At 35.8% G+C, this 26,073-nt stretch overlaps 1 protein-coding gene across 1 annotated transcript in view; it reads left to right on the top strand.

Annotated features, from left to right (window-relative positions):
- LOC145661975 (uncharacterized) overlaps positions 1-26,073 on the top strand; it is a 33,299-nt gene that overhangs the window by 5,351 nt on the left and 1,875 nt on the right. The window contains exons 2-4 of the mRNA XM_081727320.1: positions 4,705-4,869; positions 17,798-17,974; positions 23,632-23,802. Of these exons, the coding sequence (XP_081583446.1) occupies positions 4,705-4,869; positions 17,798-17,974; positions 23,632-23,802 (513 nt within the window). The remainder of the gene's footprint in view (positions 1-4,704; positions 4,870-17,797; positions 17,975-23,631; positions 23,803-26,073) is intronic.

Below are 26,073 nucleotides of genomic sequence, written 5' to 3'. Positions count from 1 at the left end.
GCAAATCAATTACTTCTACCTTGGAATGAGATAATAACCCTTCAACATACAAACAAAAATACAAAGAAAGTAAAATTTATGGAGAACTAACCTACGTACAAATAAGCAAAGGAACTATATAAAATAAATAAACAGTTCCATGAATATAAAAATGTTTCCAAAATGGATGTAAAGCTTCTAAATTTTGGATGTTTTTACTTCAAGAACAAAAATAACAATACTTGAGTTATTCAGAAGTGACTGTTTAAATACAACAAAATTTCGCTGTGAGAAATTGATTTCAGAGGTTCCCTAAATTTCGTTATACTTCTGTTTTACTGATTTCTGCATTTTTAAAAGTCAAAAGTTCCCTTTACACAAGATTCAATGAATTATAATTATATTCTTTTCTTAATAAAAAAAAAAAAACAGTTGAATCTCCTGAATTCTCCTTTTTATATCATATATGTAACTTTCCGTTTCTTTCGGGCTATGCAAGGTATGAAACCACAGCTGGTCTATATGAACTTCTACTGGGATCCCGAATGTGTTGTATTAAAGTTCGGAACGTTAAACATGTTAGACATAAGCTGGTTCTTTGCTTGCCTTTGATGCTCGTAAATAATTATAAACTCTGATAGACGATGAAAAATATCACGCACTAGAATTTCTAATTTCGTGAGATATATTTGAGGATGTTTGCTGCCACCTAACGTTGACATGTGTAACCTCTTTTACTTTGGTTTCAATAGTTGAAAACAAGATATGGATATTTACCGTTGAAGTTTTCGTTAGCTGTTAACGGATGGTAACGGATTCAATCTATTAACGACGTTGGCCGAGATAACCGCTCTAACTAGCTATTAGTGCAGTAAATGAAACTCAAATTTTAATGAAGAAAGGAAAAAATTAGTAACAAGCTGAATCTTCGTACAGATGTTGGGAATGATGTTCTAACCAACATACCAAAAGTTCCCTGAAATCCCACGTGACCTTCACCACCATAATGGAAAATGGCCTCAGGCAATGCCAAATGAACAATACCTAGATAAAAATGGCAATATCTTCGCTATAGTTGAACACAAAGAGATAAATTTAGTGTTGTTTTATAGAACATAGATAACACAATACTTTTATAGAGAAACATTGTTTCATAAAACGCGTATTTTTAGAAATATTTAGCTGTAAATTGTAAAATTCCGAAATTTACCGTCAAACTGATTTACGGTTTTATTGAACTTAGGAAGTAATCATTAACAAGTTAAAATTTGACATAGATGTTGGCGAAAATTTATTTAAATGGCATACAACCGAGAAAATGTTCATTGAGCCATCGATTACATTACGGCCATAATGCGGCGATGCCCCATCTTGTTGCTAATATTGATGAAATCACTCTTCCTCGTTCAACAAAAGTGGCATAACAGTGTTTTCGAGCAATCTCCGTATTGTGCAACATTTAAGGTTCCACCAATGAAAACAGGTCCAAGACGTTTTTCGCCGCATATTCCACACCACATCATTACCTTAGCTGCACCTTGCATCTTTGATGCATCTATCCAATTAAGATATTTTTAACCTCACCTGTTACATAGAAATTTTCCTCATCACAAAAAACAATGTTATGAAGAAAGACTGGGTCACGAGCTATCTGGGCCAACGCCTACTCACAAAACTCCACTGGTCCACTGGCCATCAGAATCATCCCCTAACAGTTTTTGATTCAACTGTAATTTTTAAGGGTGCCACTTTTCCCTTTTTAATATTCTTTCAACATTTTGACTCTAACATAATGATCACTTGATAGTTGTCGCACACTCTTCTTAGCACTTTTCACCAATTCACCCAACACAACTGTCTGGATCAGTTACATTTCGTGGTCGTCCTGATCGAGGTAAATCATCATTCCCCGTTGCCCTGAATTAGCGGATTAGTTTTCGTACAGCACTGTTTGTCACTGGCTCGCGATTAGGATGCCGCTCTTTGAAGACGGTTGTTATTATTGCTGTACTGCGTCCTCCAGCCAAAAGTATAATTTCGATTCTTGCCTCGCGAGTTAGCATTATGTCCTACCTACAAGAAAAAAGTAAGGAGACAGTCGGTTCCCATCTATACAATGTTCCACACAAAACAAAGTTTAAGTCTAAATGATAACATAATCTATCCTAAATTCATTCTTGAAACAAATTGGGCAAAATGTTTGGTACTGGGCTAATACAAATCTTAATTAGATAAATGCATCAAAGATGCAAGGTACAGGGTAAGATAATGGTGTGGTGTGGAATATGGGTTGAAAAACTTATTGGGCCTGTTTTCATTGATGGGACGTACTGGACCTATTTTCATTGATGGGACCTCGGATGCTGCACAATATGGAGATATGTCTGAAAACACTATTACGCCACTTTTGTTGAACGAGGAAGGGGGATTTCATCAATGTTGGCAACAAGATGAGGCGCGGACGCGTTATGGTCGAAATGTAATCGATAGCTCAATGAACACTTTCCCAGTTGCAAGCCAGCAAGGTCCCCCGACCTAAGTCACTTTTATTTCTATATTTGGGGGCACTTTAAATCTATTGTCTACAAGTTTAAAATTAATGACATTGGCTACCTGAAAAGGAGAATCATTACGACCTGTGAACAAATATCACCAACTATGCTTGGCAGAGTGCACAAGCACTAACTCACGGCTAAAGATATGCATAGAACAGAACGGTGGACATGTTGAACATGTCATGCGATCGTAATTGTCTTATGTATGTTAGCTCTCTGTTTTCCTGTTTATTAAACAATACGTAATGTTAGATGTTACAAAGCTTGCTTTTGCTTTATCTTTTTACTTTAATTCGAAATTTCACACAGCATATTTCACAGCATTTCACACATAACATATCCTAAATCTATTCACAACTTCAAAACTGTAGCAGGTTTTGGAAAAATCACCTTACCGTTGAGTTTCTCTTCGAACGAGGATGTTGGTTAATATGTCACACGACCATGTTGCTATTTAAAATAAACAAGTTGATTCCAAGATGGCGGACGACAACCTTAAATATGGTCATAATGTTTCGCCCCTCCCACAAGCATTGATCGCAATTAACTTCGGATAGACTGCATTGACAGTTTCTCAAATATTTAGTCCAGTCCAGATTTTGTATTTCACTTAACAAAATATTATCTTTCAATTACTTCGGACCAGTGGCGGCGGTTGGACGTTAAAAGTGGGGGGGCAAGTAATGATCTGAATATTTGTATATCATTGTTAGTTTTCTTGGTTGCTTTTAACACTTTGTTTGACGAAAGGTTGTATAACTAATAGGATACTATCTTTTTTTAGTTAAAATACCATATATCGTATTTCATATTTTATTAAGTAAATTGACAAGAGCAACGCAAGTAGGTACTCATAAATAACGAAAGAAGAGATTTGTAACATGAACATCTTACAATTCTGTCTGGAATATTGTGTGATCAAATTATTTAATAACAAATTTGCAAAACAAATAAATAGAAGGGGTAACAGTAATCACACTAATGAATAATGAGGCTTGTTTTGTGGAAGTTATATTGAAACTGGGGATTAATGAACAACTTTTATTTTTAATTCCACACATTAAATTCCATGTCATTAAATGTATGTTATTACTCTTACGGTTTAGATAATGAAAGACAGTAAATACTATAGGCATATCCTATGACATTTAAAGAAATACGCAATTTCAAAACGCAATTCCTATAGCATTCTTAACTCCACGGGAAGACAAATAACCAATACGTACTCACAAATATTAAATGGCACCATTTTTTCTATGAACCAGTAATACATGCAAAAAATGGGTCACTTCAAAACAGTGGGGGGGCAACTGCCCCCTCTTGCCCCCCCGAATCGCCGCCCCTGCTTCGGACATTTGGACATTTTCCAATATGGCGAATGAAAAAGTTGTGGGATTTTAGTATGTCATTTAAATAATTTTCACCAACATCTATGTCAAATTTTAACTTGTTAATAATTACTCCCTAAGTTCAATAAAACTGTAAATCAGTTTGACGGTAAATTTCGGAATTTTAGACTTTAGAGCTAAATATTTCTAAAAGTAGGTGTTTTATGAAAAATTGTTTCTCTATAGAAATATTGTGTTATCTATGTTCTATAAAACGGCACTAAATTTATTTCTCTATATTCAACCATAGCGTAGATGTTGCTACTATTATCTGGGTATTGTTTAATTGGCGTTTCCGGCGGCCTTTTCCAATATGGCGGCGAAGGTCACGTGGGATTTCAGGGAACTTTTAGTATGTTGTTTAGAACATCATTCCCAACATTTGTACGAGTACGAAGTTTCAGCTTGTTACTAATTTGTTCCTTACTTTTTGGTAATTTGACTGCACTATATGGCAAAAACACAGAATTAAAATGTTCGTTTTCGATTAAGAGCTGTCGTGTGAACTAATGGATGGACGTAACTCATTATTATCCGTTAAGATAATAATGGATTCATTCCATTAACAAGCTCGGTCAAGATGGTTGATCTACTTATCCTTTGCTGGAAACAGAATTCAAAAATTTATTTTGCTTCAAGAGCTACGTATGGACTAGTGTTCTCGGACCTACTAACATTACAATATTGTGAGTCCGACTTGCGTGATCCTAATAAATACGGTACTCAACAAATTACCCTATATTAATTATTACTTTCCAATATACCCTTTTTATTCTTTGCAGGTATTTACTTATGGAAATGTAATACTGTGTGGACTTCTGCTAGGAGACCACGGATATTTCAGAAATGTGTGTGAGGCCCTTATAAGTTCCTCTATGATTCTTATGTCTACAATTATCATAGGCTACTATGGACTTCTGGTTAAGAGTATACGATTATTATCAATGGTAAGTACATAGTGCTTTATTACAACGACAGGCTATGAATTTATCTGACGACTTTTTTTATTTAACAAAGAACTATCCAGTCATATGTAAATAAACTATACTTATTTTATAAGTGGTTCTCTAACAGCACAAGATGTGCTAGGCATGTGCCATTTACATGTCCCAGCTACTTTTTAGGTACTCGACACTTGGCAAATATGATATTCATGTGCTAAGTATATACTTCAGCTACATACAGTTTTAGGTACATGTTACACCTAATTGATATTTGCAACTATGTACCACAAATATAGCACTTATATAACTGGCTCAGTTTCGCACTTTAACAGTCATTTGTTTTTATGTCGTCACTTGGGACATACATCTGTCATGTTCTAGATACGTCCTTTAGATGCATCTGTTTCGGACACCCTAAGAGCACAAGATATGCTAGGCATGTGCCATTTAGGTGTTCTAAATTCATCTCCCACATTTGATGCATTTGTTGCTTCTTTTTCTAAGCAATTGTGTACTAGAAGCAATAAACGCATCAACTTTATTAGACGGCAACTGTTGCCGATCATTTGAAAGTGAATATAGAAGAACCATGAAATAAAGTAAATAGACACTCATCATTTTGCTATAAAATTATATGGCGAGCAGATTTTATGTAATCCCAAATGGTTATAGTCGAATATATGCGGTTAAAGAAGCACTCTGTTTAGCCGAAGGGAAAAGACTGCAATAATTTATACCTCTACAAGCGACATTCTCTTCGTCGCCTCCGTGGCCAAGTTGGAAGAGCGCGCGCCTAGTAATCAGAAAGTTGGTGATTCGCGCCCACCTTAGGGTAGCCCTATATATTTTTACTTGTTTAAAGTGTTGTTTAAACTCGCCTTAATGTAAACACATTACGCATATAGGCGATTTAACATACTTTGAGGGAGTAATTTTGTGGTTCATGTACGTTAGGGAACATGATAGGCATATGCCTGGTATGTAATTGTGCTGTTAGGGTTAAGTTCACTCGGTAATGGTAACGTAGAAAAATATGAATAATAGAAAGATAGATTTGGGCAGTCGCAGTACCCGATCCTGGGCAGACTTCAATCTAGCTCTCAGATTCCATGCAATTATCTCGCATTTGTAACATTTTTGAATTCCCTGACACATAGTACTTTGAAGCTTGATACGAAGTGAAAGCATCTAGTATACAGGGGCAACCAAGCCAAAATTTTCACCTGGGAAAAGTGAATTTTTTGCGCCTCCTAGTCCTAGCCTGTATTTGACATTTTATTACAGTGATTTTAATATTTTAAAATCATTTTTCATAAAGAAAAATTGATACTCAAATAATGATATAGGTATATTTAGTACTTCCCTAACAGCACTATTACATAGCAGACATATGCTTATCATGTTCCCTCAGGTACATGGGAATGTGTCAAGTATGTGTATTATGTACCTCTGAGAGAGAAATCACATCGATCGCAAGTGATAGTCACAGTCTATGTCTGCCCCTAGGCACATGTCTGACATGTACCTGAGGAACGTGCCTCGTATGTTCTAGGTATGTTCCCCATGCCGTAAGCATCAATGAACCACAAAATTACTTTCCCAAAATATGTGAAGGATCCAGGGGAACAATATGATAAGTCACATTTTGCAAATTTTACAGTACAACAAATTTAAAGTTTGAAGTTATATATTTTGCAAAATGTCATTACAATGCAATGCTTATTGTTGTTAACATTCATTTTACTTATACCTTATTGTGATTAGATATTATAAAGTATGAAAAATAATATAGTAGTAATACTTTTTTAACAATAAAAAGTACTGTGCTGTTTACCGGACTATCAGAGTTTTCCCCAAACAATCAGTACTGTTTTGATACTGATGATTATTTTATTTACAAGATAGTTGTAAGAAATATAATAAAACAGTGTTGGGTAAGTTACTTGTAAAAATGTAACGCGTTACAAGTTACTTTACTTTCTCTTAAAATGTAACGCGTTAGTAACGCGTTACTTGCCCCCAAAAAGTAACTGTTACTTTACTTCGAAAGTAACGCGTTACTAACGCGTTACTTTTAGGTCCGAAATTTTAAAAATGTGAAAAAAATTATGACTTCAATTTTCCGTACTACCATTACTACCGCTATTATTATTATTATTATTATTATTATTATTATTATTATTATTATTATTATTATTATTATTATTATTATTATTATTGCACGTTATGAATCGCTTTATGTAAATGCAAGGACAAATTTTTACTTGATATATGAACATTTTCATATAATGTAACATTGATAAAATGCCATACTGCGTTACTCGTAGGGATGGACATGAGCGAGTTTTCTTTGACCCTCGATTCGACTAGAAACAAACATCTTTGAGCTCGATCCGAGAACTCGACTCGAAAAATTTCCTCCAACTCGAGAACTCGACTCGAGCAAAATCCGCTGTGTAGTTTCGAGTACATTCTTTAAGTATATTACATAGACAGTATAATTATTATCAATGACACTACTACTACTACAACTTATATTATTTGTTGTAGACAAATGCAATTTGTTATTATTACTTAATACATAATACAACTTATATTATTATTATTATTATTATTATTATTATTATTATTATTATTATTATTATTATTATTTATTATTATTATTATTACAACACTGTATATAAAGAGAAAGATAGGTGGTTTGTATTTGAATACTAAAAAACTAGTTGATTGCCAACCTCGGTAGTCGTGAAGTTTAGGAGTCAAGGACATTGTTCACGAGCTTCTGAGTTTGGGTTGAGGGTCTAGGTTGAGTATTCGGGCTCAAGCCAAACACTGTTAAAAGTAAAAGGGCACTGGCCAAATATCTTCAAAACTGCTCGGCCCGGATTTAGAATTGTCAACGACTCGAGCAGCTCGGCTCACAGCTCATTCACTATCGACCCGAACCAAAAAGTAAGCGGAGCCAACAGCTCACCCAACCGACTCGGCAAGAGCTCTCGGATCAGTTGAGCCGAACCGAGCACATTGCTCATCCTCATCAAGCCAGCTCGAGCCGATGGTTCACCCCAAGTGAGCCGGCTCGAGCCATCTTCTCAGTTGAACCGAGCAGAGCTGAGCTTGTTTTAAAAAATCTCTTGTGGTCTCGCTATCGAGACGATACGAGATGCGAGCCGTGTCCCCTCTCGTAAGCAACACTAAAAATATTCCATATTACTGTTTAGCTTACATTTCTCATGGCTTTCGTTTTCCAGTGTAATCAGACCATGATTTCAAGACGACTTAAAACGAACGAGCCATTTATCAAACTCGACTGGACTCGAAACTCGACGCGAAAAACTGGATCGGCTCGGAACTCGACTCGAGGATATTACCCTTGACTTGACTCGAAACTCGACTTCAATTCGAGTCAAATCGAGTTTTAGCTTGACTCGTGCTCACCCCTATACGTTAGAAAAAATGGTTGCTTATTATTATTCTGTTAAACTAATTATATAATAATAATGTTACTATGTAAAATTAAAAATAAAGAGTATACTGTAGAGAAACATTACACTACTCTATAATCAACTGGACTCTAGGATAAGCAAACTGATCTGAAAGAACTCGAATATTACATACCATCAGCAAACTATTTTCTAGTAATAAAGTAGGCCTGCTCATCAGAATACAGTTTATTCATATTAACACCTTACTGTAAATCGTTAATTATGCCACCCTAGTTGTTGATAAATATTTTCCGCCGGGGTACTTCAGACACTTTACTTTTAAATTCTGTCCACCATCATCCTTAGCTCCTAAGAAAAAAGTATTCTTTCAAATGTTCGAACGGTAAGATACTTTAGTTTTCCTTCTTTATAAAAAAACAACACCAATCAAAGTAAAATAGTTGCACTCCTAGTTCACTCACTGAATGTATTGATTTGGAGCTGTCAAAATCTACAACAAAATCTTCCAGGTGCTTGCAATCAGTACACGTGATTTCCCTAAGGTGTCTTCATCTTCAAAAAACAGCTAGTGGCACTAAGAACTTATCTGTTTCTCTGTGTGTCTGTGACTGTCGGTCACTGACATACGTAGTTCATGCTCGATTGTTTCATTCTGAGAAATTCATTTACAGGAAAGAAACATTTGTTTCCGGAAAAAAAATACATATATTGTAGTTACTCATCCGAAATGTAACGCGAAAAAAGTAACGCAAAGTAGGTACGTTACTTAAAAATTTGTAACGCGTTACCGTTACAGTTACTTTTGAAAAAAGGTAACGCGCTACTAGGAAACGTTACTTAAAAAGTAACGCGTTACAAGTAACGCGTTACTTGCGTTACGTTACTTCCCAACACTGTAATAAAAACACATCTTTGTAGCACTTGTACGTATTATGAAGTCTTTTCAATGGTGGTTTCTTGATTTACTGTGCCTTTGGAAGGTTTGTGTAGCACTCCGCTGCCTTTAAAGAGCAATAGTTTTTCAGTGAGTGCAAATCTGCATATTTTTCTTGAGATATCTCCAGGAACCCTAAAAATGATAGGCCTAGATCAGTTATACTTTTAAAATTAGTTGAGGTGAAAACAAGATAGGTTAGAGACGTATATAGAAGTAATGCTGCCAATCGGGTCGATTCTGATCCGAATCGGGTCAGCTCTTTTCAAGTCACTGGTTGGTCAGCTCGGGTCATGGATAGTCAGCTAGGGTCGTGTTATGGGTCAGTCCAGTCAGCTCGGATTGGGTCACGTGTCAGGTTGGTTCGTTCATTTTTGTTTTGGGTAAAGTTCCGGTCGGATTTTGAGTCAACTTGAACCGACCCAAAACAAAAATGTTTGACCTAACCTGATCCGAGCTGACTCGACCGACCCGTAACACAACACTAGCTGAATCTACTCATGACCCGAGTTGCCCCAACCAGTGGCCCGAAAATAGCTGGCCCGGCTCGAGTCGGAATCGACCCGATTGAGAGCACTGTTATAAGCTAAGTTAAACATTTGTAGCCTAGTTTACGTTAGGGTAGGTTACGTTAGTTATTCTGTAACGTGTAATACGTTAAAACTTAACATCATAGGCCGAGGATTACCAGTATTTTTCAAATGTTTCGTAAGATCATCAACTTTCCCGCGACCAATACCATCAGGTGAAGCGAATGCAGCTTTACAAACAGTGACCTCCTCTGTCTATCTTTCTTGTACCACCAGTAGTCGGTATGAATATGATGCATGACAATAAGACGCTTCACTCTCGTTTTTCCTAGGCCTACGTCTCTGCACAGGTACTATACAATTAGGCCTGACAGGTATATGTTAATTTCATCATTTGACACCATTTCGTTCATTCGTCTAATGGTTTCTTGCTTTCCTACATCATTAACCTTCTCAAAACGTCGTTTGCAGGCGCACTCTGGGTCGGTCTCATGGGTCTGTCGTCTGAATTTTGCATTACATTTCGAATTCTTCCATATGAAGGTTTTTCTTAGATGTTGAAGGTGGAGCAGATTCTTCTTCACTCAGGGAATCATCCATGCTTCGTTGATCATTACCACTGACCACAACAACTAAAGAAACCCACGTTTTATTGTAAACTTCACGTTAACTAGAGAACGTTTTTAAACGGAGACTGTGAACAAGTAATTTCTTAAATGGCCGATGTCAATGCTGCCATTTGTACAACACAACAATAACCTGGACTTAACAGCGTTTTCCTCAGAAGGTAGTGGACTTAACATATTCTTCCCCAGGATGGGTTTTCTTTACTAGTAAATATTTTCGGACTTATCATAGTGTTCCCCTCGTCATTAAATCAACAGAAACATCTGTTTTCATACAACAACACTGTATCTAAAACAAAAAAAAAAAAAAAAATATCGAATTTTGGACTTACTAGGTTCTTCCCCTTGATCCTTCATGTTAAATCGCCTATACGTGTAATGTGTTTACATTAAGGTGAGTCTAGGAAACACTTTAACACTTTAAACAAGTAAAATAAGGATACATCAGGGTGGGCGCGAACCACCAACCTTCGGATTACTTGCCGCGTGCTTTTCCGGCTTGGCCACGGAGGCGATGAAGTAAACGTCGCTTGTAGAGGGATACATTTTTGAGGTGTTTTGAATTTGGCTAATCAGAGTGCTCCTTTAAACGCGTATATTCAACGATAACCGTTTGTGAGCAGATAAAATCTGCTCGCCATGTAATTTTATAACAAAATCATGAGTGTCTATTTACTTTATTTCATTGTTTTTCCATATTCACTTTCAAATGATCGGTGTCAGTTGCCATCTAATAAAGTTGATGCGTTTATTGCTTCTAGTAAGCAATCGCTTAGAAAAACATGCAACAAATGCATCAAATGTGGGAGATGAATTTAGAACACCTAAATGGCGTATGCCTAGCATATCTTGTACTGTTAGAGTATCTGAAACAGATATACCTAAAGGACGTATCTAGAACATGACAGATATGTGTCCCAAGTGACGACAAAACAAATGACTGTTAGAGTGCGAAACTGAGCCAGGTATATAGTGGTACATATTTGTGATAGTTGCAAATATCAATTAGGTATAACAAGTACCTTAAACTGTTGGTAGCTAAAGTAGATACTTAGCACATGAATATCATATGTGCCAAGTATCGGGTACCTAAAAAGTAGCTGGGACACCTAATTGGCACATGCGTAGCACATCTTGTGCTGTTAGGGTTAAAAAAATGTACACATGGTATTAATTACATTGTGTTTTTATTATTTTTATTTATGTACCGATATGTATAAACAAAAACAATATCGAACAGAATTTATTAAATACTACTAATGGTGACATGGTTACCGCTATATTGTAAATTGTTTTCTTATATCAATGACATCAAGAGTCATTCTACCATATATACGACTATGTAACAATCTATTCTATTAACGTGAAATACCAATAAATACATTCCCATACGTTGAACGTGTTTTACGTGGCGGGAGGAAGGATTTAAAGGTAATGGCTGTTTTTTTTTTTTTTTTTTTTTTTTTTTTGGTAGTGCCACTTCTAACCCCTCCTATTTTGTTGCAGAGTGGTATATTCGATTTCACAAAGATTGTCGAAATGAATCATTTGGCAAGAACTGTACGTAGGGAAACAATAACATCTCCTAAACACTACTTTCAAGAAAGGTCGACAGTTTGGAGCGACAGTGTCGTTTCTAAGAAATCAATCAAAAGTAAGTGCTGTATATATGTTCCCTCTCCACTACCAATTTAAAAGAGTAACATATATAAAATGCAATAACATTCATTGCCTGGGAAAAGTTCACAAAGAACATAGCCCGCTATAAACAATATCAACTCCCCCTCCACTACGTCTTCTACATATCATATCTCCATTTGTAGCATACAGCCCCCCCCCCACCCTAGTACTATGCAACTCTCTTCTTCTATGGTGAAATGGGAAAAGATTATGTAATTGACGCTACTTTACAAGAATATAATCCAAAAAAGTCAGTAGAAAACACGTTATAAAATTTACGTTTTGAGGCTCGTTTTGGCACCCTCTGACTGTGGCGGCCTGTGCAGTCGTCCAGGTTGCCCGGCCCTTGGTCTGTCCCTGACTAGTATAGGGGCTGGGTTTGCCCTGACTTCTGGATTCCTCGACGCGATAGAAGTGGTCACTTATGAGTCTATTTGTAATAAGGTCATTGATTTGCATTGCATTGTGTGAGAAGATTCGTACAAATTGTGTGGGTAACTTGGTTAGTTTTATTTGTTAGTATATTGTAGAAATCGATCTGGCTCATCAACTCTTGTTTGATATCTTCTTCTTTGTAGTTAAGGCTCACTCCGGGTAGAAGCAAAGATTGTTGTGGTGAAATTATCGCATATGTTTCTACGTTTACCGTTAATTGTGTGCTATGTTTTATCTTGGCGGAAGTAAATAAGGTTTCAAACTTTAGAAGAATCTTTTGACGTTTATATTTGAATAGAATTTGCTTCGTATTCCTCTAATTCTTTGTTACCTGGTTCGTTGAATTAGCACCGAGGCTATATGAGTTGTGAACTTAATGCTTAACGTGGGCTCCGAACCACATGAGCTTCCGCCGGGGATTGAATCCTTTATTTCTTTGTATCTTATATGAAACGTATTTGGCGTTTGGTAATATTGCATTGATTTTGTTGTTGAGCTCTCTTCTATTGTAGTATTCGTTCTTCAGGGTAGTAATAGTAATGCATAGATGGTCGTCTTAATTCGAGTTAGTCTTAATTCGATTATTCTAACAAGCTGTCCACATAATGAAGTTCGTTACGGTTAAATACCTAAAATTCAGTATGTGGACTTTTCAATGTAAGTATGACAAGTGCCAAGTGTGCGGGATGGGATTTCGTGCGAATTCACATGTAGAGCACACATGTTAATACATAAAGGTGAAAAGTCTCACAAGTGCCAGTTCCTCACAATTTCATGCAGTACTTCACGATTACTACTGTTTGTATCAATGTCATTTTTCTCTTGAGTCAAATATGAGTTTGTTAGACCTTTTTCCTCCTTGCTGTTTGTAACTGCTTCATAATTTTCCATATTTACTTATCGGTTGTTAGAATCTAATGGTAAATTGTTAGAATCAAATTGTAAATTAAATGATCATCAATTAGCATGTGTCAGATGCTTCAAAGTTTTCCTGCTGATGTGCAATTTCTTGCACACTTGAGTGCATTGCATTCTCATTTTTTAATTTCTTCTTTATAAATAGATTAGATAAATAATGAAGGTCCGAAGTTAAAACCTCGTCATATGTCATTGCATGATTTAATAATTAAGGCTTAAACCATTTGTGCAATACCATTTAACTATTAATCTACTTAAACTAAAGGGTGTCTCAAAAAGAACAATGGATTTGAGGCTACTATAAATATAATTTATTGAATTGAAAGAAACAAGCAAAACACACAATTCTCTTCAGGAGATGTTGAGGTTTAAACGTGAAACACAATATCGGGCATATAACCCTCCTATTAGTCCTACACGTGATCGCTGGGTCCATGAAATTAACCATCATCCGCCCTTACATTTCCCCACCAACTTCGTCGAGGAAACGTCAAATTTCTTGTTTGAGTTCAAACAGATTACGGGGTTTGTTCTGCGTACCCTCATAGGAAAAAGTCATAAGGTGTCAGATCACAAGGTCGAGGTGGGTAGGTTTGGTCTTCTCGTAACGAAATTAGTCTGTCCGGGAGCGCAGCAGAGCGATTGTGTCTCCTGAAATGTGTCGCACAATAACGAACTCCATTCGTCGTGACAGCCCTTCCTTGTTCATTTTCAAACAAGTAAGGACCGATTAAGCCCCCACTCCAAATTCCACACCTAATCGTAACTCGCTGAGGATGCAAGTCTTTTTCGTGAATTACTCTTGAGTTCTCTGATCCCCATATTCGGGAATTATGGTTGTTCAGAAAGCCGTTTAAATAGAAGTGAGCTTCATCTGAGAAAATGATGCGCTTTGTGAAACCATGGCTCTCTTGTTCCTTTCCCAAAATCCATTGCACAAATTGCCGTCGTTTTTCATGATCCATTGATTTCAGTTCCTGTGTTAACTGAACTCTGTACGGGTGTAAATGCAAATGTTTTGTTAACCCTGCAACCCTCGCGAGGGGTAAATATGACCCAAGAGGGATATTTTTTGTTTGGCTCTCCTAGACAGCTGGCAATTCTGACCCGGCCACCCTCCTAGCTGTCTGTTGTATTGTCTACTTCAAGGCCAACAATTAGTTAGTTGTTTACTGCAACATTTTTCGTACACAAAAAATACGTTTAATATAAAGTGGGGTCACTATGACCCCATGCGAGGGTTGGTGATGCCTAACACCGCGCGAGTGGTGCAGGGTTAAGATTCTATGCATTGTTGCTTGACATATGCGTATTTCTTGAGCACGACGGCGACATGATTTTCACGGACCCCACAGTAACAGAATCACGCACAGCCACAACATCACTGCGGCCACTTCGAGGGCGTCCAAGACTTTTGATGTCTACTGTTGAAACGGTTTGTTTAAATTTCTTGATCAACCTACGAACACTAGATTCGCTTGCTGCAGTGTGTGTCCAAGAATCGTATGGAGTTTCCGAATAGATTCAGCGAAACTTTCACCATTCTTGTAGTGAGTTTTAGCAATCAACATTCGCTGTTTCGTACTATATCTTTCCATGATGATACTCCACAAACACTAACCTAAAAAAACGCAAGCACAGCATCAAAACATAACCTCAATGATCACTGATAACAAAACATGCAAAAACAATGTTATCAACAATAATAAATAAAAATAACGGGCTTTTCAAATCCGGCGTTCTTTTTTAGACGCCTTTTAATAGGTAATATTCAGTTATAATTTATTAAGAAAGCTATCTCCATATTAAAAAGTAAGTCAGCGTGTTTCCTACAGTGAATTAATTTTAATGGTACTCTTTTTTTATTAATATTTGATTAATTGTTTACTATTAATTTGATTTTAGCGTCTCTTTCAGCACCAAGGCTTTTTGAGACTTGGTGCTACAGCTTAAAATGGGAATCGAACCACATGAGCTCCGGCAGGGAATCGAATCCAGGTCTTCCAAGCCATTGATTGTATACTATAATAATTTCTGTTACATTATTGTATTTATAAGAGGTCAGGAGTTCGGTCACTATATTCTTGCATTTCATATATATATATACTCTGAAAATTAGCCTCATTACAATCGGTATAGAGTTCTGTCCTGTCAACGACTATTATGTTCATTTGGGTATAAACATTGATTAAAAACTTGGAAGATATATATCTTTTCTAATTATTATTATTTAGCAGTTCTAATTATTATTCTGATTAATCGTGTCTAATTAGGTATCCAAGTACAGTATTTGAATTCTCCATGAATAAGTGCAGAATTTTACCAAGACTTCTTCCAAACATCAAGTATAACCGTATTTTTCCTCTTGTCTCGTCTCGTCTCGTAGGCAAAAGTACTGAAAAAGATTTCATAACAAACATGATAAGAAGAATAGAAATGCTGGAGGACGAAGAAGAAGGAAGGAAGGAGAGCATACAGAAATTCTACAGACAGTTAGAGAAGAACGGTTACAGCAAGAAGGAGTTAGAGAAGGAAGAAGAACGCAGGAAGAGGAAGAGAGGGAGAAAGAAGAATGAAGAGGATGAGAGTGGAAAATGGCATGGTATAGAAAATATGGGAGAAGAAACGGAGAAACTGAAGAATTTATTGAAGAATGGAGGGGTCAGAACTTATAGAAAGAGTGGAGAAAATTTATTAAGATCAATAAAGAAGAAGAATAGAAAAGGAACTAAAAAGATTAGGAAAGGAACTAGAAAGATACCAATGCCATATATAAACATGTTAAGAAGACGAATCATGGAATTAATTGGGATAAGACGGAAGTATTTGAGATGGAGAAAAGAATGATAATAAGGAACTGGAAAGAAGCAGATTGAATAAAGAAGGTAGGGAGAGATAAACTGATGAACTGGACAGGAGACTTACTTATTAATGAATTATGGCAAGGAATAGACAAGAAGAAAATGAAAAAGGCCCTTATAAGAAACAAAAAAAGGCGGAATGTGATTAGTTGGAAGGTGAACAAGAAGACTTACGGAATTGGCTGAAGGCCTCAGCAAATAGGAGGAAAAAAAAGTACAACAATAACTATATATATATATATATATATATATATATATATATATATATATATATATATATATATATATATATATATATATATGTCTGTTAAAAGAATTTAAATGTTTTGATAACAATGACTTATATGACTGTTAAAGAATTTAAACTTTGTCATAACAATGACTATATATATTTTCTGTATTTTCATTTATTTTCGATATTGTCTGAAGAAGGATATGTTAGATATCCGAAACCGTTATTATAATTTAAAATAAAGTGTGTTTGAAGCTTTGGTCAGTGTTTCTTTTGTCAAAATAATCAATCCAAAGTCATGGATAGTCTTTCTACTGAAAAAGATGTTTGGAAGAAGAAAATATAGTCAATATAGCCAGTAAATAGTAACTGACAGCTTTTATTTTGCTGAAACAGATTGCTTATTTATTGATGTATTTACAGTATATGTAAAAAATAATTCACTGTTAAGTACAGATTGTGTCTATTTTAGTTCGTCTTCTACCAGTGCAGCAAATCCTGCTAACAGACGTAAATACTACTTACTAAATGTCCTTTTGATATCTGATTCAAAAATAAAATAGAAAGTCAAAAGATAAAGTTAAAATATAAGCATATAAAGTTAAATATAAGGTTAAAATATAAAGTTAAAAAATAAACAAAGTTAAAAAATAAAGTTTTAGTTAAAATATAAACAAAGTTAAACAAAATAAACTAAGTTAAACATCAAGTTAAAATATAAACAAAGTTAAACAAAATAAACTAAGTTAACCATCAAGTTAAAATATAAACAAAACTTAAGTTTAAATATGACTGAAGTTAAAATAAACAAAGTTTAAGTTATAATATGAACAAAGTTAAACAAAATAAACAAACTTAAAATATAAATAATTAAAATAAACAAAATTGAAGTTGAAATGTAAACAAAGTTAAACAATATAAACGAATTTAAAATCAACAAAGTTTAAGTTATAATATAAACAAAGTTAGCATAAACAAAGTTTAAGTTAAAATATAAATAAATATATAAAATATCAACTACAGTACTTTCTACCGAAACTCCTTCCATGACGTGTAAAATCAAAAACAGAAACCTTTATATTTCTATAATATGGATATATACAAATTTCCCTATGGGTACATAAAATGTGTAATATCAAGATCAGACTTAACTTAAACTCAGTTTACTCCATATGGGCTTAGATAATTAAAAAAAATATATAGTCTTTTGTGAATAAATGTCTCCGAAATAGCTTTAACTAACAAAATCGAATTTTGATTTTTCAGTATGTGTTTCTGCAAATAGTATCCTTATTATTGAGCTTGGGCTCAGGAGTGGGAATGTTGGTGGTGGGCCGAGACCTGTTCAAGAATAAGGATTTCAAACAGAGTGTTAGGGAGCAAATAACTGGAGATATAATTAACCAGCGCATGAGAGAGAGATGGGACAGTCTACAAAAAGGGGTTAGTATGGATTGAACTTATCTAAATACACCTTTTCCGAGACGAAGTGTCTGCTCTGCAAGATAGACGGTCCACTGAAGGGGTTATATATTATCTGCTTTGTTTTGTGTTGCATTCTTATGGTGATAGTTGGAACTATTTCTTATGGAGACGAGGATGACATTATAAAGGATATCTGAGAAGTCACCATACCTCTAGGCTAAGTATTACAGAGAACAATGTCGGTGTAATTTAGTTGTGATATTGGTAACACTGCTTTCATAGCTACAGACTAAAATGTCTGGTATTCCTGCCTTCAAAGTCACGTGGAACGTTTCAGCAGTGTTCGTAGTATAGAAGAAATTTCCTTAATCTTGGGAAATTTTGTAGGTAAATTTAGCAAAAAGGGAAAAAGGAATTTCTAGTTAAAACATTGACCGCCTTATGCAGAGTCATTTTGAGAAATGATTAGCGTCATACTAAAGACATGACTACTACAGGAACCTTATGTTAGTCGAACTCTTTAGTATGGCTCTAATCGCGTATCAAAATGACTGGATACGGCCCTGAAAATCCAGGAAAATTCTTGCACTGACTGACTCATCAATATAAATGCTCAATTTTTCTTTGTTTTTTGAAGTAAACAAATACAGTAACAATAATTTGTGCGTATGTGTGTGTTGTCTGTTTAATGTAGCATAATTTGCATCCATGTTGGCTGCATGTATTTGTGTGCACTTTTTGTAGAAAAGATGAAGGATAAAGTAAAAAAAAAAAAAAAAAAAAAATAGAAGCAAAAAGCAAATGTATAAAATAAATGTGGTTGGCACTTCCTTCAATACAGCTATTATTATACTTATCATATTGGACACTCAACAAACTAGAGGAAATTTGATAAGAAAAGGGAAAGTTTTGAGCAATATGAGGGAAATTTTCTTACGGAAACCTACAAACACTTCGTTTCAGTTGTGAAGGCATAATTAATGTGAGTGGTTACATTATACAGTTGGAATTGAGCAACGCTTAGTGGTATGCATGTGGGTACGAACAACTACACATAGGGGCGTGGGAGACCCGGATTCGATTCCCAGCGGGAGCTCATGTGGTTCGGATTCCACGTTAATCAGTAGGTCCACGTATCATATAGCCTCGCTGCTGAACGGGACGTTAAACTCAAAATCAACTCAACCACACATAGGGTAAACAATGGTATATACAAATAATGATTGCGTATGGAGATCGATTTCCTCGTAAAGTAATCCTGTTTCATTTGGAGAAATGATTATCTTCCATCTTCAGGATATGTCAAAGACAAGCCGCTTAGAGGATGTAAGAAGATGCATGTGCAAACATGTGCTGTCATTGCTACTTTGATCAATTGTGACGTCTCTTACTAACTAAGCTTGCCATATTTTTTCATGAGAATACAGATACCTTCGATCTTCCAATCCCTCCTAACTTTTCAACACAAACCAATCAATTGTAGCTCTGATTATGAACAACAGTATGATAAGCGAAACTTCTCTCAGTTCTCTAGCCTCTCAAAAAGATTATTTATAATTCTTGTTAAGTTATCTAATGTCTTGCTGGAGAAAAAATCACTCATTTTCCCTGTACTTGTAAATGTAGAAGCCCTCGAAACCATTTGATGTTCGCTTGCTTTTTGGTGCTGGAGAGCATCCAAGTTTCCACCAGGTGCAATGGAAAAAGTAGCATTGTGAATTTTGCTGTCAGCTTCATAGTTCAACTTCATTGCTTTCAGAAACGGGTTCTTCTTCAAATTGGAAGAAAATGTATACTTCAGTTTAGGCATTCATGTTGGTACAAAATTGGAACACTTAACTTGTAATGTATTATCAACGACAGCTTAGCTAGTGCACTTTATCAAAGATTGGAGATTCCTTTGACTGCTAACAGACAATTGCAACTCTGCACTGAGAGTCTATAGGTTTGCTCGCTATTAAATCAGAGAGGGTGATGTGATAACTCACTCGAAGGTGTTACATGTTACAGTTTACTGTTCCTTCACTAATTACAAGATTCCAAGCCAATGTCAGATTTTTTAATATTTTTTTCACTGTTTGAATAAACTGATATTGATAACATAAATGGGACGGGATTAAAATACGGACATTTGCCTGTCCCAACTAAATTTACGGGAACGTGGGACACTCAGGCCCAAAATCCGGACTGTCCCGTGTTTTACGTGACGTATGGCAAGCTTACTACTACTAACACACTTCGCAAAAGACCAACTAAATTGAATATATCGCATTGAACAATACATGACCACATTAAAAGAGGTTTGCATGGAGATTTTGTTGTTGATAGAGCTGTGAAAACACTGTAATAATAATAAAAAAATCAATTTGGAAATCGCCAGAAGCTTATACAGGTGTGTCTTCATTATTTAATTTTAATGAATGTACTTAATATTAAATGTGCAATTTTCGTCAAAGGTCAATGGCTTCAGCTGATCTTCAAAGCAATGGTATAATTGTTTGCTTGAAATTTACGTGCGTTATACACGGAAATAATAATAAAAAAATGCTATGGGAAGGGACTATATACCACTTCTGTTTAGGAAAAGGGAATATGTTTTGATTATAAATCTATCAGGTAAAAGTTTTCACTTATAAACATGTATATAACCACTTAAACCTTTATTTTTTCTCAAATGGGCTATATGAATACAACACAAACTATTACAAGATAAGTCATTAACAATATAACTAGCATGTTGAAATTATACATGGGATAATTGAACTCATGACTGAACTGAATTAACTCTACATACAAGTGGTAGTCGAAAACGTATTACTTTCCTCTACAGGATTAAGAACGTTAATAACTTTTAATTGAAGCGAACGTTATCGGAACTTCTACCATTCGACTCGATTGGTATTTGTGTGCCCGTCTGCCTGTCTATTCCACAATAACTCTCGTAAAAGTTACCCAATTTTAATGAAATTTCGTATGCGCCTTTCTCAACCAGGCAAGAATAATGCTTTTGTTTAGGACTGCAATTTACGAAGAATAAAGGATTCAAAAGGGGCTAAAATAAACCCCATGTTGGAAGTTTGAACATTTAGATACAAAACAATTTTGCAGGATAATGTACGCAAAAATTATTCAATTTCGAGAAAACGTATGGTACAGTTTTTTTTTTTTTTTTCAATTATCCCCACAACTTAGGTTTAAACCAGGGATGCAAATAACCGCTCGCCCACTCGCCCGGGGCGAGTGGTTCATCGGTGCGGGCGAGTATTTAATATCATACCGAAGGTAAGTAAATTGTTTCTATTGTGGGATGTGGGCCAGTAGCTGTTTTCTTGGGTTAGTAAAATTTTGTTGCTTATTTGCATCAGCCAGTAATAAAAGAATGAATCCCTCATCTCCAAGTATAAGATTTATATTCAACAAAAAATTTCATTTAAAAAAAATGTGTTTGATTTTGATGCAATATGCCGAATATTTTCTTAGAGGCACCCGAATTATCCCTTGTGTGTGTGGATCTAAGATTACTCCTCGTCTCGATTTTTTAAATGTTCCACGATAAATTTCGTAAAAATTGAAGAGCTCAATTCCAAAACAGCCTGTCAAAAAGTAAGTTTTTCAGGAGACGAGTTTTTTTGTGTATGTTTCCATCATTCTATTTCTGTGAAAGAAAAGTCATCTATATAAACGAAAATTGTAACTGCCTACTTTTCGTGACATAACGGTGAAATTATCATCTATAGCAAGAGTTTTATAGGTGTTTCTAGGCATGAGTCACAAATTAGCTTCAGAGAATACTCTTGACTAAGGACAGTTTTGGAAAGCAATGCTGTTTTTTTTTTTTTTTTTTTTTTTTGCCTACAATTAATTTGATTTATGGAGTTTTGGCATAAAACCCTGTTCAATATACGGAGATGCTGAAATGGAGCTTATTAAAATCAATATCTCAACATTGACAACAATTGACTTAGGCTCTTTTGGAATCCACCACTTCAAGCCTTCGATTTTGTTAGAATAGATGGACATTTTCTTTGAGACTTTCCCACAGTCATAGTTCTTTGTGCATAGGATTAAAAATTGTCAGCAGTGAGTGGTAAATTATCCCCTGATATAGGTAATACATCCCTCAATTTTAAATGTATCTTCCATAATAACTACCGTAAAAAGGCAGATTTTGATGTAATATGACGCATAGGAGTACTGTTTGTGGCTTCACAATCATCTCCACCAGTTGGATTTGAAAGTAATCGACAACTGAACTTTTCTCCTATGCCCTCAAATGTAAAAAATGTGTTCTACGATTTGACACTTAAAAGTTATCCCATTTTAACACAATATGTTGTGTATGTTTGTTGATGATTTCAGACAATGCCTAATGGTTGGAGTTGGAGTCAAACAAAAATGACCAGTATCCATCTCATAATACAGACACATACTATGAAATGTTTTACAATAGCTTTCGTAAAATGAAATCATTCGATTTTGCTGGAACATGACGAATTTTCTTCTGAGGACTTTTAATCGTCTTTACTGGTAAAGCTGAAATGAGTCAATACTGAGAAAGTGAATCCCCCTCCCCAGTTTGTAAATAAACTATTCTCCTGAGAATTTCCTAACAATACTCCGATTTTTTGTTAAATATAATGTGTATGTTGTTTGACATTAGAAATTTACTCGATATATCCTCAAACATATTTCTATAGTTTATTCTTCCTATTCGTACTGTGGCTAATTGATAAGATACATCGTCCCTTTCTTTCTCCAGCATACTCACCAGGCCAGAATTGTGGACAGGCAACGCGAGCTGACGAAAAATCAAGGAACTTCTTGAATATGATAGTCAATAGAGTGGTCTTTTAGCTAGAAGGTTATCTTTTTCGCTTGGTAGTAGTAAGTAAACCTCGACTCTTGGCTGTTACCATTTTTTAGTATTACTCTGAAATCTTTACAGTGAATTCTACGGTAGTGAAAGCTCTCCTTCCTAATGAAAAATGATTAATGGGCCTGTGAGTACAGAAGGACACTTTGCAGATCGTATTTCGTAAATGGGACAGATTAGGACAATAAAACGTTTACCATCACAAAGCTTTTGAAGCACTTGCAGACACGCTCTGTACTGGTACCTATTAGAGGTTTTTCTTACATGAAGTTTATTTTTGCAATAAAATATTTAGGACTACAACTGTAAAGCAGAATTCAATTTTTATTCTAGTTGATTTTCGTCCCGGGAACTTTAAAAAATTGTCATTATAAATGAAAACCACAGGGGGAAATGGAAGTAAGTCAATAAATGATCGAAAATGAGTTAACAGCAGGCTTATATAGCCTGAAAGGTGTTGTTTGCATGGGCTACATCCCCCGGTAAGAAGAAGGTTAGTAACTAAGAAATTTAATGCTGAAGATTTCGCCTACAAGGAAAAAAGGAGGAAAGTCAGTGGGAAAACAGGATAATTATAAATAGTTACAAAAAAGTTATAAAAAGGTCGGGCAAGTTATAAAAAACTGACTTGCCTTCTTTTTCTCCTGTAGTCTTCAAATTTATTAACTATTTTTTTCAACACTGGATTCAAATATGTGTAGTGTGATGTGACCTACTATTAATAGTGTGAATATTAATAGTATGTATAAAGAAAGCTTTTTTTTTTTCAATCTACAAATTTTATGCAACTAATTCCTTGTAGGAGAAATGCTGCGGTGTTGAAGGTCCATCTGATTGGGTTGTTATTCCTGAATCGTGCAAGTCAAATGTCGGAGAAGTTTATGGAACTAGTTGCTGGGTGAAAATATGGAATGTCGCATACCAACGTACGATCATAATTGGTATTATTGCTATTTATGTTAATATTCCTCAGGTAATTGACAGAATGAAATAGTTTGTCGTTCTTTATTAGACCTACCTTTAAATATATTTCCAGTAATTGTTTTTATCTCCTCCTTTTCAATGTGTACTATACTATACTCTGTTTGTGTCAACTAGCTAGGAAAGAGAGCGGGAAGGCCAACGGAACAGTAGGAGCTGAACGTCAAACTTCAGTAGTTTATGTTACATAAATAAGAGTCCCTATCGGTAATTTGGCTGGTACAGTGAGAAACAAAATTAAGTGGAGGTTGGAGTTAAAAGAAATGATAGCACTTTCCTCCTCGAGAATTGTTTTACTATACAACTGATAGATCGACAATCAACATGACAGTACAGGCATGCCCCAAACATTTCATACCAGAATATCCCACCATTTGGAGCAAGAAAGATTAGTATCATCTAGAGTACCACGAGACAGATAGACAGAAATTCCATTCACGTGAAGTTCTAAGAGATAGGAATTAATGCACAGAAAAGGAAAATAATAACACATCATGCAGAGACAAAGAATACATGGAAAGAGCCTAACAAGAGGAAAAAAAGGACGAACTAGGTAAAGAAAAGAGCGAAAGACATGGAAATAAATGAAATTTTTAACGCTTTAACAGTCTGCGTCTTTTCCCTCTGCCCCCCTCTCTGTTTTGGGCTTTTCTTCCTTTATGAGATAAATTTCTTTCAGCAGCAATCGCGAGCGTCATTTGCAAGGCTTAATTGCATTTTAAAAAACGAAATTTAGATTTGGAATTGAACCAGCTCTCTACTTAGCTACACAGACCAGAACAGGCGTGTTGTCAAATCAGCTATTGAACTCGAAACTGTCAGCGAGACATAGGTGTCAAAACTCGCGAGCCCGATGTTCGTGAACTCGGCACTCGCGCTCAACCGGGCTCGGGCTCAATAATTGAGCGCGAGTCCGAGTGAGCCCAACCCCCAATGAAATAAGTGAGCGCGAGCCCAGCTTAGGTTAGTGAGCGTGAACCAAATTGAGAGAAGTGAGTGCGAGCCCAGTCGAAAAAAATAAACGCGAGTCCAAGTGAGTGCGAGCTCAGTTGAGAGAAGTGATCGTGAGCGCGAGCCCAGTTGAGACAGGTGAGCGCGAGCCCGAGCCCGAGCGAGCCCAGTGGAAAATGGCCATCTATGCAGCGAGATACCTCCGTTCCATTTGAAGTTTCAATTTTATTTACAGTCTATAGACGTCTATGACCCAGCCTCTTCTGGTTTCATAGAAAGCATTTGATCTGTAGATCAAGATCAAATAATTCTCACGATCGGAGATTTAATAAGCACGAGTGGAGATTTAACTCCAGGAGAAATTTCGCAGCTTCGGGACAAATCCTGAATCGGTAATGATTTCAGAATTCGGTTTCCGGTCTCTGAAATCATCACTGACTGCACTACACCGGCTGATTTTCATGCCAACAGCACCTGGTGAACGGAATGAAACCTGTAGGTTCAGCATTATATGGCCATTGGCAACCATTGAACCATCGTGTCCTCTTCTGCCACTCTTGAAGTAACTTAAACACATAACAACAACATCTATGAAGAAAAGCATTTTTTAAAGTAGTTAATAAGATAAAAATAATCATATGCACTCAGACCTGAGAAAAGCGAAACCAGGAAGATCAATGTCACGTTGACAAAAGATCCTTATTAACTTCTGTTCTTAGCCAACTGGATCCAGTTTCTACTTTGTACTCTTATTTCTGCGAGATCCATCTTAATATTATTCTCCTATCTGTATCTAGGTCTTCCTAATGGACGTTTTCTGATTGGATTCACAGTTATTTTTTGAAAGCGGTCCTACTTTCTTTCATTCTGGCTATGACCTGCTCACCTGATCCTCTTGAACTTGATGATCCTAACAATGTTTGGTAAACGGTATATATTATCCAGTTCTTTGTACGAAGTTTCCACCATTCTCCATTCCCGTTCCTCTTGGCGAATACTCGCCTCAGGATTTTATTCTCAAATACTTTCAGTTTGCGTTCTTCCCTCAGAGTAAGCGACCATGTTTCGCAACCATACAGTGCAATAGTGAAATAATTGTTGTTTCATATAATATATTAGACTTCAAATTCTTCGACAGAATTCGCGAGGACAAAAGGTTTTGTACTGAATAATAACATGAATTCCCTGCTTTCAGTATACATTAAATTTCTTCGCGGATATGATTTTGATCTGTTTTTGTCGAAAGTATTATTTGATATTTTGACGCAACCATAATTTCCAACATTGCGATCTCGGCAAATTTCCACGTATT

Source organism: Thermobia domestica, chromosome 10 (assembly GCF_964235325.1).
Source record: "Thermobia domestica chromosome 10, izTheDome1.hap1.1, whole genome shotgun sequence".
NCBI lineage: Eukaryota > Metazoa > Arthropoda > Insecta > Zygentoma > Lepismatidae > Thermobia > Thermobia domestica.
Note: the sequence above shows the minus strand (reverse complement) of the source record. Positions and strands in the feature narration are given on the sequence as shown.